The sequence below is a fragment of the Colius striatus genome, chromosome 2 (assembly GCF_028858725.1).
Source record: "Colius striatus isolate bColStr4 chromosome 2, bColStr4.1.hap1, whole genome shotgun sequence".
Lineage (NCBI taxonomy): Eukaryota > Metazoa > Chordata > Aves > Coliiformes > Coliidae > Colius > Colius striatus.
In genome coordinates this window covers 2,590,486-2,613,892 of record NC_084760.1, presented here as the reverse complement: position 1 = coordinate 2,613,892, position 23,407 = coordinate 2,590,486, and the positions used below count along the sequence as shown (strand labels likewise).

The window sequence follows — 23,407 nt, the reverse complement described above, 5'->3', positions numbered from 1 at the left end:
GTGTAAACAGTGGTGATGGGCCCAATCAGAGTTTATCTAAGAAGGACTAACTTCATGTTCCTAAATGTTATAAACTCAGTTCTGTGCAATACTCCCAGATAGCTACATGTTGGTATAAAGAAAAACCAATTGCAAATATTACTGTAGGATTACATTTTATCTTCCCTCTAAATTGCAGGTTTCTTCTTCTTCTTTTAATAGTCAATTGTATTGCTCTCCAGAAAGTACAGTTTGTATTAAAATGTGTTTAACTCCAGATATTAAAGTCTGTACTAAACATCTATCAATTTGCTTTTAAAACAAAATGCTGCCACAGAGAAATTGATGGATTTTTTGAGTTGAGAACAGCTTAAATTGGTGGGCACACTTTTGTACATACACACTCAGCAGCTTTCTGTTGAGTTGAATTGTATAGAACGTGCTAGACCACATCTTTTATGAAAGTAACTGAAAGAAACAGAGTGTGACAGGAGTACTGCACTGAGTGTAGTTTGTGACCACAAAATCTTGTATCTACAATCACATTCCAGGTTATTTAGTCTGAGCTGTGTGGCTCTCTGTAACACTATATCTTTATTTACTGACCAAAACTGTGGAAAGTTCCCTAGTTTGTCATGAACTAGTCCTCTGTGTCTTCCTGCATTTGTGTCAAACTATGGACACAAGAGGAGAGGAGTAGTGGGTGTCTGCAGGTCAAGAATAAAGGAACAGGTTTGTGACCTGATCTAGGTGACCCTGCTTCTGCAGGGGGGTTGGACTGGATGATCTCTAAAAGTCCCTTCCAACCCTACCATTCTATGATTCTATAAACAGAATCTTGTATTACCATGGTAAGAGGATATCCTGTGCTTGGAGTGTGCAAAAACACACTCTTAAATGAAAAAGGAGGCTGAAATGCTGGCAGTACATTTGATACCACACCAGCTATAGTGTTGTTGAGTCTAAAAACAAGCATTCTCAGTGTAGACAACTGGAAGGTTTATGCCTGAGAAGGAACTTCTTTGTTGGTGCTGTGAATATAGACCTTTTGTGAGAGTACTGGTAGTATTCCGTACTGAACTGAACTGTCTAGAATCCACTTTCTGTCCCAGCACACTATCTGCCATAGGATATAGAAAAGCAGTTTAGCTAAAGCTGATCTCCATTATGTGCATTGCAACATGAAGAGTACTGAGAGATTCCACAGACAGCATAGTATGAAGCCTCCTTCCTTGGAGGTCTTCAAGACCCACCTGGACATGTTCCTATGAGACCTGATCTAGGTGGGACCTGCTTGAGCAGAGGGGTTGCACTGGATGATCTCTAAAGGTCCCTTCCAACCCTACCATTCAAGGATTCTGTGATTCTAAGTATAGTCATCCTTCAGTTACACTGTTTATTCATGACTCTTTCTATGTAGCTGTGCTCGTGAAACATTGTTTATGATAATTTCCTCACTGGGAGGCCACAGTAAAAAACATAGTATCATCACAGACAATTAAGTGAGCAGATTCTTCCAAAAACACCATTCCTATTTTAAAATACTCACTATTATTTTTACTTAGCAGACCTCTAATATCAAGGCTCCATTATTCCAAACACCGAATGAATGCAGAGCTTAAATACATTGCAGTCTGTCTCAAATAATTTGTGAATGAAATGATGCAATTCTGATCAGGTCTCTAGTTGGCTCATTGGGCATAATAATTTTAATTTCTAAAATCCTGGAATGTTTCTAAAGTAGAATTGTATTTGACATGGATCTTGCATTCCCTGTGGACTGCTAAGATTGCTGACCTCTAAACATTACTTGTACTAGACCACATTTTTAGAAGAAAAACTGTTGTTTTTCAGTGGGAAACAGCAAGAAGGAAATGTGGAGCACAGGTTCTGTAAAGCTCTTTTAAAGTTTTTTTCAAGTGTTTCAAACACCTGAAGGTGTTAGAGATTAAGTAAAGAGACTGCATCTGAAATGTTAGCATAAGCACTAATGGCTATGGGTAAATGGGAAGAGTAGCTGTTACCAACTATCAGGGTATCAAAATTGCATCAGCTTGCTTGAATACTGAAGCTTCCTTTTTGTTTTCCTCTTCTTGATTGAGTTCTGCACTTAGATGAGTAGGAGTGTGGTCTGTTAAACAAGAAAAGTGATCGTTCCTATAGTAACATTTGAGCAGTGCTGATTCTCCTAATATTTGAACAAACTTGACCAATGGTCATCAAGCTGCTCCGAGTCTGGAGCACAAGACTCATGAAGAGAGGCTGAGGGAGCTGGGCTTTTCTAGCATCAGTCAGGAGTTTTCCTATTAAGTCACTTTCTAATAAAAGGAGCTAAGAAAAAAGATGGAGTCAGGATTCTTCCAAAGCTGGTAGTGCTATATACTTTGAAACAAGGGAGATTCCAGAATGAATTCCCATAATTATGAGGATAATAAAATATAGGAACATGTTGCTCAGAGGAATTAGAGAATTTTTCTCTTTGGAAGATTTGGAGACCTGACTGCACAACCTGAATTAGTGGCTGTCATTCCCCTGGGCAGGATGATGGATTATGCAACATCCTGAGGGAACCTGAATTTATCCTATAACTCTGTGATTTACAAATATTTATTGCAGTGGGTTAAACACCACAAAACTTGTACACATATATAATGCATAAAAGAAATCAATTGAAGATTCTGTAGCTTAAGGTTCTTAGATAATCTAACATCATTAAAATAAAGTGGGACAGTATTTATCCAGAACAGGCCAGTTTTATTTTCCTTACTTTCTTTTGTCTCATTTTTTCTTATCTATTTTTAAAGACTCCTAAGTATTCATTAAAAATAGAAGATATTTCACATCCTATCTTGTAGACTGAAAAATAAAAAATAGAGACTTCTATAATTATGGGATGTGAGTTCATCCTACATTGAGTCTAGGGCACAGACTGCAGTGTTTCTTTTTCCTAAAGCCAGCTCTTCTGTCAGGTTGTTTCCTTGAAAATATAGACCATTTTTCTGCTCAATCATAACAATGTTGAAATAGTTAAAGAAGCTAAGTTGGGAGAACAAAAGGTGAAGTTATCAATTTATGGTTTAGATTGTTCAGTAAAATCGAAGATGCTAAAAATAACATTTACAAATTGGTGCCTGTTTTACATCTCTGAAGTATGTTTGCTTTATCTAGCAAAAATCATCCTCACAAGAACAAGGTATTCTCCAATCTGATCTTCAAATATCTCTCAGCAGAAGAATACCAAAATCTGCTTCATTCCACTGAGCTCTTAGCTACTAAGATTTCTTGTATTGAGGACCAAACTAATGTGAAAGATAGTTATCTTTTTAATGAGATGGCAAACTTCTGATGTAGTTGCACTACAAGGTACCAGAAGAACTCAGGTCTCCACGTGTAATTAGAATCGAATCAACTCTTTTTTTTGAACAGCTTCCCAGTACCGCTTTGGAGAATCAAATGAAACATTTTGTTGTCAAGGACGGCCTTTTAAGGCAAGAAGTGTTTTAACATTGCATTAAGAGCATAAAAGTGGAACATTTGATTTCCTGAATTGTAATGTGTTTGAAATATTATTGTGAAGGAGATGGAGTTTCCTAAAGTGATAGATGCATTATTCTGACAGCTCTGATTATATGATAGATAGTTCTTTCATAAAGGATGCCTACCCCAGGTTTCTTTAACAGAGTGGCTTTAATGATTTGAGAAATTAGGAAAATACATTACTATTGATTTAGTAGTTAAATTTTGGCATATTCTTCATTTTTGTGCTGGTTACATTCTACTGTGTTGCAGTGATATTCCCTTTTTTTGCTCAGACGTTATGCACATGCTTTAACTGGTATTCAATAGCAAAGATTTAAAGACAAGATTTAATCATAAAATAAAAATCCATATCAACATTGTTTCTCCAAGGCCAGGCATGATGGTTAAGTCTCTTAATTGATTAAAACAATCACATTGCACATTGCAATTAAAATTTAAAGCTGTACAAAGATAAAATGAAGAAGAGGAAAAAAAAATGCAAATCTTTATTTCTGAATGGAATTAGAGCAAAGAATAATTTACCTAGACATGTTTGCTTGCTTTAGCTATACTTGCTTAATTAATATTTAGATATGAACCCATTGTAATGCACAGCAATGCCAAAGTCATGAGTTTAAAAAGTTTGTTATACACAATCTGCTTGCAATCTATTGCCAGATTCAGGCATCATTCTATTACCTTTGTTCTGTCTGTTTTAGAGATAATTAATTTCATCATCTTTTTCTTTTCCTTTCTTTTTTTTTTTCTTACTTTTCCCTAGAACCTGGCCTTGCAAGGTGCTTATGAGTCCCCAGCTTCTTTTGGAAAGCCTTTCCAGGGATGCTGTGCACCTCACAGGACAGGATGCATTCCTTTCATTTGCTATAATATTTTCTTCCTGTAATTAGAGAGCCTAGTCCACTTGTTTGGTGATTAATGATGCCACTTTTACCAGCAACTGTTTATTTGCTGTTTCATTCGTTATTTGTAGTTCTGCTGAGAAAATACTTTCTCCCTAATGCATAGTTCTCTTTTTAACTTCATGGTCAATTACCGTGTTTTAACTCACATTTTCTCTCAAGATGCAAAAATCTGACTCATTGGTTATAAGAACCCAATCCTAAATGGTGCCAAATGCCCATAATTCCCTTGATGTCAATGGAATAAATGCTTGGATGTTTGCAGGTGGCACTTAGAACCTTTCAGAGACAATCTATGTACGACTTGTTGATTATCAACAGTAGTTAATAATGTGAATGATGGGTATTGCTTTGTCTTTTAATATTGCTGTTAATGCAGTCATGCTGTAAAAACCTCAAATCATTATTTTCCTTATAACTTGTCTTGTTTTTCTTTTTCTTTTGCAGCAGATTTACTGGATAGACTTTCTACTGGCTGCATTTAAAATCTGTTCTTTTTTCTGTCAATTACCACAGGTTTAGTCCCTATGAGTGGTATAATCCACACCCTTGCAACCCCGACTCAGACGTGGTGGAAAACAATTTTACCTTGCTAAATAGTTTCTGGTTTGGAGTTGGAGCTCTCATGCAGCAAGGTATACGATTCAGTCTGCTCTTTCTCTTGGGCGCCATGTCCCACTTTTTGCTGGGGGTAACAGCTCTCTGCTGCAAGTCGCTTGCATGGGTGCCTCTGTGCATGGAACCATAAACCAGCTGGTTTAGTGTTTATTTATCTAGGCATTCTCAAAAACACAGAATCACAGAATCTCAAGGGCTGGAAGGATCCTTGAAAGATCATCTAGTCCAATTGCCCAGCCAGAGCAGCACCACCTAGAGTAGGGCACACGGGAACTCATCCAGCTGGGTTGGAATGTCTCCAGAGAAGGAGCCTCCACAGCCCATCTGGGCAGCCCCTGCCAGTGCTCCCTCACCTCAACAGGGAAGAAGTTTTTCCTTGAGTTTCTTTGGAACCTCTTCTATTCCAGCTTATACTCCTTGCCCCTTGTCCTATCATTGCCCATCACTGAGAACAACCTGGCTCCATCCTCCTGACACCCACCCTTTATGTATTTGCAAACATCAATGAGGTCGCCCCTCAGTCTCCTCCAAGCTACAGAGCTTCCATCACCTTTCCATAGATAGAGGTGAGGCTGACCAGTCTGGAGTTACCCAGCTCCTCCTTCTTACCCTTTTTGAAGACTGGAGTGACATTTGCTCTCCTCCAGACCTCAGGCACCTGTCCTGTCCTCCATGACTTACTGTAGATGATGGAGAGTGGTTTAGCAATGACTTCCCCCAGGTCCCTCAGCACCTGTGGGTGCATCACATCGGGGTTCATGGATTGATGCACATCCAGACTGCTCAACTGATCCTGAACCCAGTCCAAACAAATATCCTCCTTTGACCTGACTTCCTTTGGAGTGAGGCTCCTGAGGACAGTCTCCAGCAGCACAGACAGAGGCAAAGATGGCATTCAGTACCTCTGCCTTTCCATGTCCTCTGTCACCAGGGCACTTGCCTCATTCAGCACGGAGCCTACGCTGCCTCTAGCATTAGTTTTATCTGCAATATATTTGAAGAAGTCCTTCTTGTTGTCCATGACCACCCTTGCAAGGCACAACTCCAATGAGGCTCTAGCTTTCCCAGTTGCCTCCCAACATCCTCTGTCAACAGCTTTGTATTCATCCTAAGTGCCCATCCCTTCCTTCCATGATCTATAGACTCTCTTGTTCCACTTGAGTCTGCCCAACAGGTCCCTATTTAACCATGAGAGTCTCCTGCCTCCCTTTCTTGATTTCCTACCCTCTGGGATGCTGTGAAAAATCCACCTCAGGAATAAATCTGAGGATAGATAATACGTTAAAAATTCACAAGTACAGCAAAACTATGTAATTTCTTTCCTAAACAGGACCAGGTGCATTACTGCATAAGTAAAAAAAGCTAATCTGTCCATTACCTAACAAATCTTCATTTAAACAACCCAAAAAAGAGTGCACCAGGCAGGACTATAATGTAAATGTCTCTCATTTGGTTAATTTTGATCTAGATATCTTTCAATAACAGATACATTTTCTCTGGAGTTAGTAGCCATAAAATAAAATGGCAAATATAGGAGATGTATCCCTTTCCAATCACATTTTATACTTTAAAAACCTGAGTGACTACTGTTAGAGATTTAGTGTATCTCATACAATGCATGCACCAAGAAATAAATACCATTGCTGACAATAAAAATGGTAGATATATAGTAATATTGCTTAGAGTAGAACCAATGAACAGTTTCAACTAGCACTGTCTTTATAAAACACTTAAACTAAGTTAAATTCTTTAAAATCTGCAACATAGATTGGTATAACTATACCAAAGATGCATCTCCTTAAAAATACATTACCATTTTATTACCTTTTTCCTTAAGGATTTAAGCAGAGTCACATAATTTCAGACACACTTGAATAGCACAGTGTTGTCTCATTGCTCTGACATTCCACTGGGCAGTGTAGTGTAATAAGAAAGACTGTTAGTTCTGATAAAGAATAACCAAAAGAAATGACTTTTCTTTCTGGAAAAATAACCAAAGCCAAAGAGAAAAACATTATAGAGAGTGCTGGAAGGAGCCAGTGCATGGTGGTATGGTCGTTTGATGGCTTTAGTTGTTTGATACCTAAGCAATCATTCCCATTAGAAATACACTAATGATAAATAAATCCTGGTTTTTAGCCGTCAAATGTTCTGTCATATATGAGGTCTTTAGGCTTAAAAAGTCTAAGTTCTCAGTAAAAAGTATGCTAAGCCCAGAAAAATGTGGATTAATGGGTAAACAGGAATCAAGATTCAAAACAAAACTACTCCTATATTTTGCTAAGTGTTTAGTATCAAGTGGGCTATGAACCTACATTTCAAGAAATTACATAGCAGAACTTTTAAATACATGTTTTAAAATAACAATTCCTTTCAAAGGAGCTGCCAGAAATGGATACAGAAGGAAACAAGGGATTTTGAATTCTGTTCACAGCTCTCAGGTTTGTCAGAATCACTATGAAGGCTGAGTTTTGTTCCTTACGTGGTTGTGTGCTCCTGCAGATTTCTGGAGGAGGGGAAAAAAGCACTTTAGAGTTTTGCATCATCTTTTTGGAAGAAAAGAAGTGTTTTAGTCCCTAGCATCTAAACATGTCTTGATAATCAAAATAGGGGGAAAAAATCATTCATTTAAAAAGTTTTCTTTGAAAGATAATAATTTTGCATGAAGGAAAACTAGTTTTTCACAATTAAGGCTGACCCTCTGTCCTTTCCTGACTTCCTTTTACCTTTGACTCAGAGCATCTTTTATTAAACTCTGAAAGACACCATTCTAAGGATGAGCTATCTGTCTTGATTTTGGTAATTGCTTTACAGAAATTTTTCCCAAGAGCTTCAAGTCATCTAGAATGAGTCTTTTACACAAGCACAGAACTTCTCACCCAACAACATTAACCTTTCCTTTGAAACAGTGCAATGACGTTTGGGCCATGCATTCATTCATTAAGTGCTGCTTCTTTACACACCGAGAGCTTAGTGCTGGAGGGTACATGATAGAGGGAACTCATACACGTCTTGCTGACACCCCTTGCTCCCAGGAAACTGTGGGATATAGTGCTGGACATGACGTTACCTTGGGTACATGACAGTCAGCCCCTAACCAGGCTCTGTTTCACGGGCCTCAGGTGGCACTCGGTTTCAGTCCTCGGTAAGGTATGAACTTGTGGTAATTGGGGCAACTGTGGCAAATGTTTCCACTCTTCTTTTCTTCCCAGTCCTGTCTGACTTTACTGGTGTTGCTTTTTTTAAATGAAACAAGAGCAATTTAAAAGAGGTGATGATGGTGGGCTTATTGGGAAATCTGTTAGTGTTATGGTGTCTTGAGTGTCTGACAAACAGGGCCTAGGAGCAACTACATCAGAAAGGTACTTTTCTACTTTTTTCCTTGCAGAGTTCTAGGCAGAGTCTGGAGCTGGAGTTGGCTGTCATGTCCAAGTCTTTTTTGTTTGAAACAGCAAGGGTAAGATGAACTGCAGGGTAAGATGGGCTGTTTTGGAATACAATAGTCCAGTTATGATACCACTTCTTTTTTCCTTTTCTTTGCTTTTCTCCCTATTTTTTTTTCCCCTGTTCCCCTTTCCCTTTCTTTTCTTTTTTTGGCATTGATGTTGGAAGTTTGGCATAATCTTTTCTTTATATGAAGATGTGTTACCTTGCTGGACCAGTTCCTTAAATAATTCAATATCAATACTACAATTTAACAGGAATAAAATAGTCCATCTTGCCTTCATTCCATTTTACCCAGGAGATTTAAAAGCAAGCCTAGTGACCAATTAACACAAAGCGATTGATTTGGTACGATGGTATCACGGAGATGGCAAAATTGTTTCTTTGAAAACAAGTTTCTAGATATTTCTAAAAGATATTATGGGAAGTTCTTACAATGAAGTTGTTTATTAAACATGCTTAGAAATTGAATTCCATTCAATTATATCGTTATTGGGGAAAAAATATCCATAGATGCTCATTTATAATAAATATTTGTGGTTGGAAATTACATTGGATTTTATTTTTTTCGTATTTTTAGTGATTAGGCACAAGAGGAGTTTATGTGCTTCAATTTGTCTCATTTGACTCTAAATTAGCATTAATAATCATACAATTTACCGTACGGTATCCGTCTCTCCCTTCATTCTTTAGTGCCATGAGCAGGCAACTCCAGCAATGCAGTATAATCTGTCTTTACCCAGTTTATACACAGTAGTCTAACATTTTTATTGCTGTTCTATCAAATGAAGGTTGTGGCATAGCCACCCATGTCTATCTCAAATTGTGGGACTAACTATAGCGATGGGAGATGTTAATTTTTTGATCTAAGTAGTGGATAAATGACTCTTTATAGCGATGCAAATGGCAAAAGTCAAAAAACATGTTTAAAATTGACTTCAGAGTTTGTATTTCAGATATTAAATACTCTTTTTTTTGTGCCTTTCATCAATAGCTTATTTTTATTTGCTCGAGTGAGTCTTTACTAAACTCTTAAATAATATATCTCTGTTGCCTTGAAGATAAAGAGTTGTGTAAGTGCCTCAGTATTAATAATAACTCAGAGGCTCAGTCCAGCCAGGATTTTTTCTGGAAAGCCAGTTCAAGCACCTGCTTTTTATTCCACATTGCTATACATCTATATGAATTTTAAAAAGGCACTGATCATTGAGTCTCTCATTGCTATCTTTTGATTCCCACAGCTCCAAAAAGATCTGTCTTTACAAGTGCAATTGGTTCTTCTGTTTCATTTCAGTGCTGTGTGTTTGTACAAGCAGTACAAGCCTGTAGCTTAGATTCTTTTGCACAGTGATTCCGTCTCCCCACTGTGGCAAAAAGAAAAGCGCTGAACGCTTATTGTTTTCTGTGCATTGGTTTCACCTTTCTCCCCTGGTTTTTATTAGGTTCTGAGCTCATGCCCAAAGCCCTCTCCACCAGGATAGTGGGAGGCATTTGGTGGTTTTTCACACTTATCATCATTTCCTCGTACACTGCTAACCTAGCCGCCTTTCTGACAGTGGAACGGATGGAATCCCCTATCGATTCCGCTGATGATTTGGCCAAGCAGACAAAGATAGAGTATGGAGCAGTTGAAGATGGAGCAACCATGACTTTCTTCAAGGTAAGCTTTGTATTTTGTTTGAAAAGATGCTGTATCTTGATTGTGGAAGGAATCTGTCTGCCTTGCTGAGGAGAAACGGGCATGGTTCTCATTGCTATCAAAAGCAGCTGAAAATAACTTTCTGACAGCAAAGAATCAAATGTGAAACTCCTCATGGGAAATAAAAGGCAATTTCCTTGATGATTTTCATTTAAAGGATTGAAGTAGGTGGATAAACCTGAACATTTTTCTCAGAGAGATGTCCTGTACAAGAATTACTTTTGTGGGATTAAGAGTTACAGTATTAGTTCAATAGCACCATATTTAATTGTAGTTGTTCAAGCAACCAGACTACACCGAGGACATAAGTGACTGAACAGAGAAAAACCCTTTGGGCTTCACATTTCTGAGAAACTTTTGAATTAAGTCCATATAAAACACTCAGATAATTCCAGAATTTCTATTCCTTTTAACTTTAAGATAATTTGATTGGAAATACAGTGAAATATGATGCTGGATTAGAGAGAAATCTTTCTTTTCTACCTTCATGGAGGATTTTGGTGGGCTTGAATTAGTGAGAAGTAGGTATGATGGTTCTGTAACTCCTTGTGTTTGGCAGCATGAAGGTGTCTCAGATCTTTCAAAGAGAAATATGTTTAACAGTATTTGTCTAATCTTTGGTATATTTTCAATAATTTTAACTAGTATGTTTTGGTTTTATGAGTTACTGTGCTATCACCTAAAGTGCTGGGATGCCTCTTACATTGTTGTTTTGAATTAGGCAAACTAAGGTTCAAAGTAACTTGTAAGCTGGTGCAGAAATTGCAGAATGCATGCTCAATTCTTCTCATCAGATTCAGAAAGCACAGCATTTGTTTAGATATCAAGGGTAAATAGTCACTGTTTAATCTTATGACCTTAGAGCCAATCAATATGGGTATGTATTCTTGAGTTTTAAAAATTATTATAGGGTTTTCAGCTTCTGCTTCTCAATAAAAGTCATTTCAGCTTCAGCATGTCAGAAAGTTTTTGGTTGCTTAATTTACAGCATACATTGGGAAGGTTCTGAGTATTTTTCCTAGAAGTCTTGTTGGAAAAGGAGCTGATGAAGTTAATAGAAGTACCTAATCAATTGGATATCTCTTGATGAAAGGAAATACATGAGTCACTTAAAAGAAAAAACACTGCAAGTTTAAAGACATGTTTTTAAAAGAGTTAAAAATGTTTGTGTCTCTGGGCATAAAGAGGTGACACAAGGCATTTATTGAGTTACGAGAAAACACTGCAGGCCATTCATTGGTTGTCTGACAGAAAACTTTGAACTTCTACTTCAGGTATGAACTGTGGACTCTAAAATATTAGGAAGCAAGTTTAAATTAGTAGTGTCTTTCCTTGTAGTTCCCAGAAGCACTTTTCTCTGAATATTTGATTTTTAGCTTTCCTTCTCCCCACTGTTAATTTCCAGCCTTGTTCTCTCTTTTTTCTGTATGTGCATAATCTGAGGTTTTCAAGCAGACACAATTTTGCTTTCTCTAGATGTTTTTCTCTTCTGCATAATAATACACTGCTTCTTTCCTTGCACCATTCTTTCCTCCTGCTCTTTTTCTTCTCCTGTTGCTATTTATCTACAAATATTTGGTGTTTATATTGCATTCAAGAACTAGAGAGGTTTTACTTCTAATAAAATAGCAATTGCATAGAAAATTTTTGTTTGCAATTGAAATAGCCTTGACTCATAGACAACACACTTGTGTCAGATCATGGAATTTGGTATTGCTTTTAGCACCTGAACAAATTCTCCTTCACTGTGAAAAATGAAAAGGAGAAATCAGAACAAAACATAGTTGTTTTTTTAATTCAGATAATATATTTTGTCCTATTAAGGGTTATTGTGTTGAAAAAAAGGATGTTTTCTGGGCTTTGTGTGCTAATAGATCATGGTTAGTAAGTGTTCTGGGACATGAAAATGCACAAATAGTTAGGAACTTCATTCCAGATAGCAGCCTAATATTCTTCTGGTGTTTACTCACTTAGTAGTATGTAAAGTAATCTCTAGTTCAACCAGTAAGTGAAAATCACACTAGAAAAGAAAACTAGGCAGAAACCTCACAATCTTATTTGATTATTTCAGTGTCTGAAGCAACATGCAGGTGGAAATTAATTTGCCTGATGAAAATGCAGTTCACTAGAGCTATTTGTGTAAGGAATATAATCTAATTAGATGTATATTCCATAAAAGATAATCCAAAACATTCATATACAGTGTGTTACAGTATGATTTTGGGGAAAATTATGTATTTTGATCTAACGAGGTTGAATTATAGGAAAACAGAATACTATAGTTCTGGTTTATAGCTATATATATCTATATATATTTCTATTTTGTAGAAGTGAATTGCTTCAGGAATGTCATTTCCTTACATGAAAAAGAATAGAAAATGCAATGGAATATTTTAACATTAGACTGCAAGTGGAATCACCTTAAAAGGTACCGCTAGAGTAGAACAGCTGAGATGCTACTCTGAAATAATAATATAAAAGCCACTTAAGAAGAGAAAACCGAAAAAAAGGAACACAAAAATTATCAGAGAAATGTCTTTAGTGACAGGATTGACACTGAAAGTAGTAGAAAAAAGTATAGATAAAGAAGAGTTGCATACGTTTTCTGCATTGTGTGTAAAAAGTCACATTTTAAGCTCCTTTCAGAGTAATTTCTGGGTTTTTTTTCAGTAAGGTAAATGACAGTTTTAGGTTGTACATATTTTATTCTCTGATATGCATACAAGTGAATATCAAGTAGCAAGCAACACTGCCTTTTCACATGACATTAGGGAAACTATCAATGAACTGTTGGGTCATGTTCTGGTGAACACACTTTGAAAATACATTTGAAATTGGAAAGAGTTCATTAAAGGTGAAAGAATGACTGTAGGTCTGGCAATAGGCATTGTAGTTAGAGGCTAAGAAGATTGGTCTGTTTAATCTGCTGAAGAGAAGGTTGAGAGGTGACTTGATCATGGTCTGTAACTGCCTTAATGAGAACGGGATGTTTGACAGTAGATGACTGCTTAATCTAGCAGAAAAAGGCATAATAAGATATAATGTTTCAAAGCCGAAGTTGGGCAAATTCAGACCAGAAATAAGGTGTGTATTTTTAAGAGTGAGAGTAAATAATCAGTAGGACAACTTATCTAGGAGTGGACTGGATTAATCTATCACATACAACCATTGTGCAGAAAATAGACACGGCATAGCCCAAACATCTCATGCTTTTGCTTTAGAGGCTACTCAAATAGACAGCCTTCATTATACAGGAGCTCAGATTAGATTTTACTAGCCCCCTCCTACTTCAAAAATCTATGTGAGTATGAGTTCTGGGGGATGTTGCACAGAGATGATTGAGATGATAAATTCATCATCTGTGTGTACATTTTTGCTTAGTTGCTCTGTCTTGTTTTAATGAGAGTGGATTGAGTAAAACGGTGGCATTATGTTACAAGAAGAAATGAAGGCACCAGATGGTTTCCTGATGTTAAATGGAATTATCATATCTTGGTAATAGTTATTAGTTCCAATCACAGTGAGACTCGGGAGCTGCCCGTGAGACTGACAGTAATTTCTGCATAAATTATTTATATAGCAGTCCACTGAATTCTTTCTTATAAAAAACCTTTGGAGCCTGGCCAAAGCTGTGCAGTGCTAAAAGGAAGAACGTTTTTTTGAAGGAGAATCTAAGTGGGAATCAGACAAATAACCAAACTGCTAGATAAAAACCCGCTAAAGTTAAAATCATGGAGAGCAGAGGGGTTGTACGTTGAAAACGTTGTTACCCTTGTGAGTCAAACATCCCTATGAAACAGCTTTGATGAAAAAGGAGAATGTTGTGTCCAGAGGTTTGTTAGGTCCTCCAGATCACCCTAATGGCCTGAGAAATGTATTGTCTTTGTGTGGCAGGGTTTTGGTAGCTGGAAGGCTACAGGATTGGCTTCTATGTGAAGCTGTCAGAAGCTTGTTTTATGTCCAATAGAGCCAACTCCAGCCAGCTCCATGATGGATCCGTCACTGCCCAGGGCTGAGCCCATCAGTGACAGTAGTAGCACCTCTGTGATAACATGTTAGAGAAGGTAAAAGAGTTACTGCAAAAGGGCATTTGCAGATGGACAAAAGAGGGAGAATATGAGAGAGCAACAACTCCGCAAACATCAAGGTCAGTGAAGGAGGAGGATGAGGAGGTGCTACAGGCACCAGAGCAGAGGTTCCCCTGCCATCCGTGGTGTAGCCCATTGAAAGGCCCTGTCCCTGCAGCCATGGAGGCCACAGAGGAGCAGAGATCCACCCACAGCCCATAGATGACCCCATGCCAGAATGAGTAGATGCCCGAAGGAGTCTATGACCCTTTGGGTAGCCCACACTGGAACAGGCTTCTGGCAGGACCTGTGGAGAGAGAAGAGCACATGTGGGAGCAGGTTTGCTGTAAGGACTTGTGACCCCATTGGAGATCCAGGCTGGAGCAGTCTGTCCCTGAAGGACTGCCTCCATGGAAAGGTCCCACGTGGGAGCAGTTCATGAAGAACTGCAGCCTATGGGAAGGATGCAGATTAGAGAAGATCATGAAGGACCATCTCCTGTAGGAGAGATCCCACACTGGAGCAGGGGAAGTGTGAGGACTCTTCCTCCTGAGCAGGAGGGAGTGTCAGAGACAATGTATGATGAACTGACTGCAACTCACATTCCTCTTCCCCTTGTGCTGCTGAGGAGGAGAAAGTAGAGAAAATTTGGAGTGGTGTTAAGCCTGGGAAGTGGGGAGGGGAAGATGTTTTAAGATTTAGCTTTCATTTCTTATTATTATGCTCTGATTTGATTGGTAATAAATTGAATTTCGCAAATCTAAGGCTTTTTGGCCCATGGTGGTAATTGCTGAGTGATTTCCCTGTCCTTATCTCAACCCATGAGCCTTTCATTATACTTTCTCTCCCCTATCCATCTGACGAGGGGAATGATTCAGCAGCTTTGGTGGGTACCTGGCATGCAGCCAGGGTCAAGTTACCACAGAAACATGACATTACAGTTCCTTTTAGTAGTCAGAAAGTAAAAGAAATGTTCAATTCTCTCTCCTCTTAAGTTATCTAGTCTTAGCATGCAAAGGAGCTAGTTTTACTGGTCTGTTATATGCCTGATGGACCATTTAATTGGAAATAACAATGGAAACCTTAGCATTATCCAATAATTAGAAGGAAAAAAAGTGTGGAAGTAAGTCCTAAGATGTTTCTCCTGCTGGGCTTGTAGTTCATAGTGCCAGTATTTTGGTGTTTCTCCACTTACAGAGCATTCTTAGTTATGAATTTCTCTTCCTCTCTCTTGTCTGCTATCATCACTGTTCAACTTTCAGAAGCTTGTCTTCCTTCCAATTTGGAATGAAATAAAAAGCATTTATTATTTCCATGAAAAGTACTTATCTCACACTAGCTCCTCTGGGATAAAAAAAGCTCAGGTTTTTCATTACCTCTGATTTCTGTGGTCTCTCAGCCTGTGGCTCTCAAAATCCTTACATCTCTTTTCCTGACGAGTGACATTTCGGAATCTGAGAACAATGTTAATTCTACCCTGCTTCTATTTTATCACAGTTCTCCATCCTCACACACAAGGAAACTGCTACAGCACATATTCTTATGTGTGGTCTAGAATTTAAGATTGTTTTTTTTCACGAAGGTGCTGTTCACCTTTATTTTTCATAGAATCATAGAATGGTAGGGTTGGAAGGGACCTTTAGAGATCCTCCAGTCCAACCCCCCTGCAGAAGCAGGGTCACCTAGATCAGGTCTCATAGGAACACGTCCAGGTGGGTCTTGAAGACCTCCAAGGAAGGAGCCTCCACACCCTCCCTGGGCAGCCTGGGCCAGGGCTCCCTCACTCAAACAGTGAAACAGTTTGTTCTTATATTTAAGTGGAACTTTTTGTGTTCCAGCTTCATCCCATCACCCCTTGTCCTGTTGCTGGCTACTATAGAAAAGAGGGATGTCCCAACCTCCTGACACCCACCCTTTAGATATTTATAAATGTTAACAAGATCTCCCCTCAGGCTCCTCTTCTCCAGACTAAACAGCCCCAGCTCCCGCAGCCTTTCCTCGTATGAAAGATGTTCCAGTCCCCTGATCATCTTGGTGGCCCTGTGCTGGCCTCTCTCTGGCACTTCCCTGTCCCTCTTGAGCTGAGGAGCCCAGAACTGGACACAGGACTCCAGATGAGGCCTCAGCAGGGCAGAGTAGAGGGGGAGCAGAACCTCCCTTGACCTGCTGCCCACACTCTTCTTGATGCATCCCAGGCTGCCATTGGCTTCTTGGCCACGAGGGCACATTGCTGGCTCATGGGCAGTTTATTATCAACCAGCACTCCCAGGTCTCTCTGCAGAGCTGCTCTCCAGCAGGTCACCCCCAGCCTGTCCTGGTGCATGGGGTTGTTCCTCCCCAGCTGCAGGACTCTGCCCTTGTCCTTGTTGAACCTCAGCAGGTTCCTCTGTGCCCAACTCTGCAGCCGGTCGAGATCCCACTGAATGGCAGCACAGCCTCTGGGGAATCAGCCAGTGCTCCCAGTTTGGTGCCAGCAGGGAACTTGCTGAGGGTCACTCTGTGCCCTCACCCAGGTGGTTGATGAAGATGTTGAACAAGACTGGCCCCAGAACCCATCCCTGTGGAACTCCACTGGCCACAGGCCTCCAACTCGACTCTGTGCCATTGATCACCCCCCTCTGGGTCTGTCATTCAGCAGCTCTCCATCCACCTCACTGTTTCGTGTGACTTTTTATACCTTTACCATTCAGTGTTAGAAGTGTTTTTCTTCCTCCGATTTTGTACAGTACCATGCACAAAGGGACTTTTTTCAGTTGTGGTTAATAGTTATTTGGATACCAAATAGTCAAATAATAGTTTTTTCATTCTCCACTAACAGTAGATTGGTTTCATTACTTTTGCCTCATGATTTAAAGGTCTGCTCATCTCTCTGGGAGAGACATCTATTTTATATCCTTGTTTTGCTGATAAGGAAGCTGAAATATTAAAGGGGAAAGTAGCTTTTTCAAGATGACTTGGTGAAGAGCAGATAGGGAACTAACTCAGGAAAACTGACTCACATACCTTAGAGTTAGGATAAACTATTTATCATCCACTTTTGTCAGTTTTTTTCCTTTTCTTCTTCAAGACTCATTTTTATACATCCAACCAACTTTCATACCATATCTTCTTTTTCTTCCTGCATTGCTTTTTCTCTGCTAAGATCCATTCTACTGATCTTTTTCATTTCCCCTGCTCTCCATCTCCCTTTTTACCCTAGTCATTTTGTTACCACCTCCCTCAGGAAACTTTGAGGGATAACAGTTTAGTGCCTATTGTCTACCTTCCCCTTCCAAATTCTCAGCCTGTTAAAAGGAGCAACGTGAAGCTCTACTTATACACTGAAAGATCTTACAAATCATCTCCTGAGGCTGAGAGAAAGAGTTATAGGTGAATTTTCCAACTTTGCAACAGGTATACACTGATATAAATGAAAAAAATAGGAGCAAGAGTAAAGGCATGAATGTCCTTTGATTTTCATTGGTGATATTGGCATCAGCATGCATAGAGCCAGTACAACTTCAGTGGGTCTTTCAAACCCGGGTTTAAACATGGTAATAGACAAATGACAGTTATCTATTTAACCAATAAATATATATGTACAACCACACAGGCATATACATACATAAAACCTTCTCTTGAACGCTGCAAATAAAACACTGTGAGCTTCAGCAGTGTGTTATCAATCATTTGGTGGAATTTTTGCAAGACAAAGATGAAAGAAATATCACTTCTGAGCTTCTCTAATATCCACTTACTGATAGTGACTAATGGAAAACAGATTTTTGAGCGCCAGCCTCCATGTGTTGATCTTAAAAGATGAAATAATAAAAGGCTTAAGAAATAACTAGCAGCAGACACACGACACAGGTACACAGACACGTGTTCAGGATGTTTTAAGATCATTTTACTCTATGGATAAATTGTACTTGAATGCAACAAAATTGGCCTTGTTCTTATGCATAAAAATACTTGTCACTTTTGAATAAAAAGGGAATAGAATATAAATGGGTGAGGGAGCCCTGGCAGGGGCTGCCCAGATGGGCTGTGGAGTCTCCTTCTCTGGGGACATTCCAACCCAGCTGGATGAGTTCCTGTGTGCCCTGCTCTAGGTGGTGCTGCTCTGGCAGGGGGGTTGCACTGGATGAGCTTTCGAGGTCCCTGCCAACCCTAAAGATTCTGTGATTCTGTGAAATGCCATGTAATTTTCCGCCTTTTCTTATTTTTGATCGTATCAAGCTTTGGGCATACCTGCTAGAGACACATACAGTTGAATTGCATTATTTCCTTTTTACCATCCTTATTCACTCTTTTCAGGAACACTTAGTTAACCACTGCTTCTTTGAATATGGAAAAAAAGCCCTAGGCACAGTTGCAAACCTGTAAACAAGGTCTGTGGTAGCTCTATACACTTATAAGAACTGAATCTGCAATGACAGAGTCTGTGAGGATGAGATACAGGCCTTGTCCAGAGACATCAAAATGCCTCACTGAATTCTACTTATTTCCTTATAAAAATCAAAGCAGCTAAGTAGAGACAGGTGGGTTAGATGATGCATTAACATACAACCATAACAAGAGCAGCAGTGCTTTTGGATTCTAAAGAGAAGAAAGTCAGACAGACTTGGTACCATTAAGTTCTTTCAGGTGAACTGTCTTTTGAATCTGAGGACAGAAAGCAGAACTAATTCCCTTAGAAAGTCTCATTCCAACCAAGTCTCTTGGTGCTGGGACAAGGTGACTGAAATGATTTTATGCTGTCTTGACCTCTCCCTCTTCTCTGGGGTTGTCAGAGCCATTACTGCTCCTGCAGTAAATAAGAGCATATGTTTGGTGGCTTGTTGCATCTCAGCGCTGAGGCATGAAACTATAAATAGATGGAATGTGGTAGAAATCTGCTGGTTTTCCACCCTTGTCCTTGCCCATGTCATTACCTTTTCCTTTGCCTTTCTCCATTCCTCATTATTTTTGATACCCCTTTCCCCTGTTCCTAAATTATGGACTTAACAAGATGAACACAGAACTAGTCAACTTCCCATTTCTGCAAAGGTTTATACTGCATTGGGCCATAGATACCCTAAGTAAGAGAGTAAGCACTCAATAACCTGCTAGATAAAGTGTGGTATTCATGAATAATTGTGCTCCAAAATCACAGATTCATAGTTATTATTTCCACCTGTGTCCAGTTACAGCTCTTAGAAGTTAATATATGAATTGGGTCCTCACTTGTTATTTAGGGAAGGAGGTCGAAGGCAGTCAAAAATTATGAGGTCAAAAAAAAACCTTACATCAAACTTAGATTAAAAGTTGGCATTAGGAAAAGTCCCAATTGTCCTTGGATCAATGAGTATTTTCCACAGCTCAGCATCTGTTTCTGTCTTACTCCAAACAGTCATAGGGAAAAAAAGTTTTATGTTGATCTGAATTTAGATGGGCTAAACCTTGTAACCATCTGTCTTCTCTGTTCCATAAGTATTTCTTGGTGTAAATACAATGTAGAGCTCAGATGAACATATCAGTAAGAAGCTGACATTTCTATTATTAGTCAAGATTTCATCCAACAACAATATGCATTGATTAGTGCACATACATGAATGACCCATACTTTAGGTACATGATGAAGTTTATCTGCATAAAGTTGGTCTTTCTTGGCTTATAAAGTATGGTAAAATATGCTAAGATCTAATTGACACTTGGATAGAAACATAGGACATAAGAAATCAGGGCACAGAAGGGGGAAAAAATTGCTGATGAACTGTTTGTTTGTCCCTAGAAAGTCAGTTCTGATGATATAAAAGTATTATCCATGAGTCCTAAATTGTGTCCTAAATTGAGTTTCCAGCAAATATAGCTGGTTCAGAGGAATGTTACAAACTAGATGCCTGAAAATAACTTTGTAGTTAAGAGAAACTCATTCTGTCTCTTTCTTTTAAGAATATATAGTGATGCCACTGAAGACAACAAAAGCCAGATGTTTTTCTTTTGGAGTAAAATCATTACTAATCATTTCAAATGTCTTCTGGTCATACAGCTCAATAGCTTTCTTCTTGTGCCCTTTTGGGATCAACTTAAGCCAGTCTAACTGTGAGTAATCCAACCTCTTCTGGCTTCAGTCTGAAGCTCCGTGGCAAAAGTCAATGCAACTTTCTGATCCAATTAAAAATGAATCTGTTGTTGTTGTTGCATGTTTCACTTTCAGTGGTGAGGAAAGCTGCTCTTGCTACTAGAATGCTAGAAGTGATGTGACAGGAGCAAAAGGTGTCCCTTTCCATGGCAGGGAGATCTTATATCACCCTGATAAATGTGAAAGCCGACTGGGAATCCACATCCTTTGAGAAATGAGTTCTGTTGCCTTGATGTTTGAAGGTGTGAGGATGAGAAAAGCAACAGCAGCATAATTGCTGATACTTTCAGAATGAATGTTGCCCTTCTGTACCTTTGCAGGTTCTGTTTGTTAGGCCATTTTGTTTCCTTTTCCTCTCACCTGATGTGCTTTACTTTCTGGCCTCTTCAGGGCCTGTAATGATGTTGCTGAGAGGTTGAGTTGTGAGAGAATGACTGAACTCTGGGTTTTAAGCATAAGTTAGTTTGCAAGGGTTATTCCTCAGAGATGCATAATGTAATTGCTTTCTAGCCTTATCTCTCCTTCTCCTGCTCCTTTCCCTCAGGAGGCAGGACACTTTCATCTTCTCATTGTTCAGCTTTTTTCTCTTTATACCTGTCTTCAGGAGCAAGGTGAGAAAAGGAATTGAACTAGATCATAGAGAGTCAGTCCTTCAACTCCGAACAGCATTCTGCACGAGAGACAGATTGCAGAGTTAGGGTTTGTGGAAGAGATTGGGAGCACATCTGAGAACATTTCTAACTACCACAGTCTGGAAAAAAGTTGTCTTGCTCTTCAGTGTAAATAGGTCTGTCACCAAGTAGCCATGTAAAGTCTGCAGATGTTATCTATGGCTCGCCCTGAGAATGTGATTCAGAAGCAGTTCTCCAGAATGAACTGTCTCTTGCTTTAGCAAGCTTTGTGTGAGATTCTGCCATAATGAGCAACCTTTGGTGTTGAGTTCCTGCCCACTGAAGCAGCTTGAAAGCCTCCATTCATTAGCCAAGGTGAATTCTTGATTCTGCCTTGTCAGTTTATATATCATACTACTGAGGTGTTTTCCAACTGCATTACCATAGCTTTGTGTAGAGGAATATTTCCAGTGCCTGAATTGCTCAGGATGCCACACAAAGTCTTACTATATTGGTTATTTCTTCTCTAGAGTTATTCATTGCTCCCAGCAGAGCACTTGTTGAGATTGGTTAAACTGCCATTTGCAACTATCCTGTGCTAATAATTACATAAGCTTTATTGGATAAGGATGCTTTTAAAGCATTTTTCAGTATTGATGCATTAATTGAACTTGTATTTCATGTATTCAAGATCCTTAATCTGCACAATACAAACTACCAATTTACACAAAAATAACCCAAAATATTCTTTAGAATCATTAAATCATTTAGGTTGGAAAAGAGCCTTAAGATCATTGAGTCAAACCATTACCCTAGCACTGCAATACCCACCACTAAACCATGTCCCTAAGTCCCACATGTCTTTATCTCCAGGGATTATGACTCCACCACTTCCCTGGGCAGCCTGTTACAAAGCTTGACAGCCCTTTTGGTGAATATTTTTTTCCTAATATCTAATCTAAATCTCCCCTGAAGCAACTTGAGGTCATTTCCTCTTGTCCTAATGCTTGTTATTTGGGAAAAGAGACCAACACTGACCTTGCCACAACCTGTTTTCAGGTATTTGTAGCAGAGATGTGTCTCACCTCAGCCTTTCCACCAGACTAAACAACTTCCCTCAGATGCTCCTCATCAGACCTATTTTCCAGACCCTTCAACAGCTTTGTTGCCCCTGTTTGAACAGGATCCAGCATTTCAATGTCCTTGTAGTGAGAGTCCCAGCTCTTGACACAGTATTTGAGGTGCAACCTCAGCAAAGCCGACTACAGGGAAGTAATCACTTCCCTGGGCTTGCTGGTCACTTTATTTGTGATACAAACCAGGATGCCATTGGCCTTCTTGGCCACCTGGGCATGCTGCTGGTTCATGTTCAGCTGCTGTCAATTAACACCTCCAGGGCTTTTTCCTCCAGGCAGTTTTCCAGCTCCTCTGCCCCATTGCTTGGGGTTGTTATGGCCCAAGTGCAGGACCCAGCACTTTGCCTTGTTGAGCTTCATACAACTGATCTCAGCTCATGGCTCCAGCCTGTCCAGGTCCTTGTGAAGAACCTTCCTGCCCTCAAGCAGATCTACACACCCACCCAGCTTGGCATCATCTGCAAACTAACAGAGGATGCCCTTGATGCCATCATCCAGATCATCTACAATGATATTAGAAGTAACTGGCCTCACTACTGAGCTCTGGGGATCATCACTAGTGACCTGCTCATGAACACATTGGACCAAAGATAAGAACACATTTCTTAGTATTTTTTTCCTTTAAGTATAATGTGATATTTCTATTTACTCAACTACTTATAGAAAAGGAAATTATGGAATGGGTTTTTTTCCGATCTTGAAACCTGAGACAGTCATAATAACGATGATCTTCATGAATAGTATGTTCTTTTATACTGAATTTGACTTGAATTCTCATAATATATAAATGTAACAGGCAACCAGAATTCAGATAAGCTGTGTGAATGCTTTTGTGAATCATTGTGATTTGAAGGGAACATGAGAACTTTTATCATCTTAGTAGACTGTTATTTCTAGTTATAAACTAGACATTGTGAAAATTAACAAAGGGTGCACTAATGCTTACCTTGAGTAGTCTATCTGCATTTCAGAACTGAACTCATTTCTCCATTAATGAGCTATAAAATACAGCAAATATCCTGGAGGCCTTTGAATATTTGGCTTTTTAATCTTTTTTTTTTTGATGATCTCATACTTTCTCATGCAACAAAAGGCCACTGGTTAGACAGAAACTAGTCTCTTCCTCTTTCTGTTTCCCTCACTGCCTTTCTGGTTCTCTTTCATTTTCTGATTCTTGATACAAGAGACATCTTCTTTGACTTAAAAGAGCCCTGCAAAACTCTTAAGAAGCTTCAATGTGATGTGTCTGATGGAGGTTTCATGTGCTCTTTCTTACATTTCCTGGTTCTGAAAAAGCAAAATGCATCCATA

General features: G+C 39.1%; 1 protein-coding gene across 1 annotated transcript in view; it reads left to right on the top strand.

Moving 5' to 3' along the window:
• The window catches only part of GRIK2 (glutamate ionotropic receptor kainate type subunit 2), a 421,372-nt gene that overhangs the window by 312,063 nt on the left and 85,902 nt on the right, over window positions 1-23,407 (top strand). The window contains exons 12-13 of the mRNA XM_061989233.1: window positions 4,935-5,053; window positions 9,923-10,140. Of these exons, the coding sequence (XP_061845217.1) occupies window positions 4,935-5,053; window positions 9,923-10,140 (337 nt within the window). The remainder of the gene's footprint in view (window positions 1-4,934; window positions 5,054-9,922; window positions 10,141-23,407) is intronic.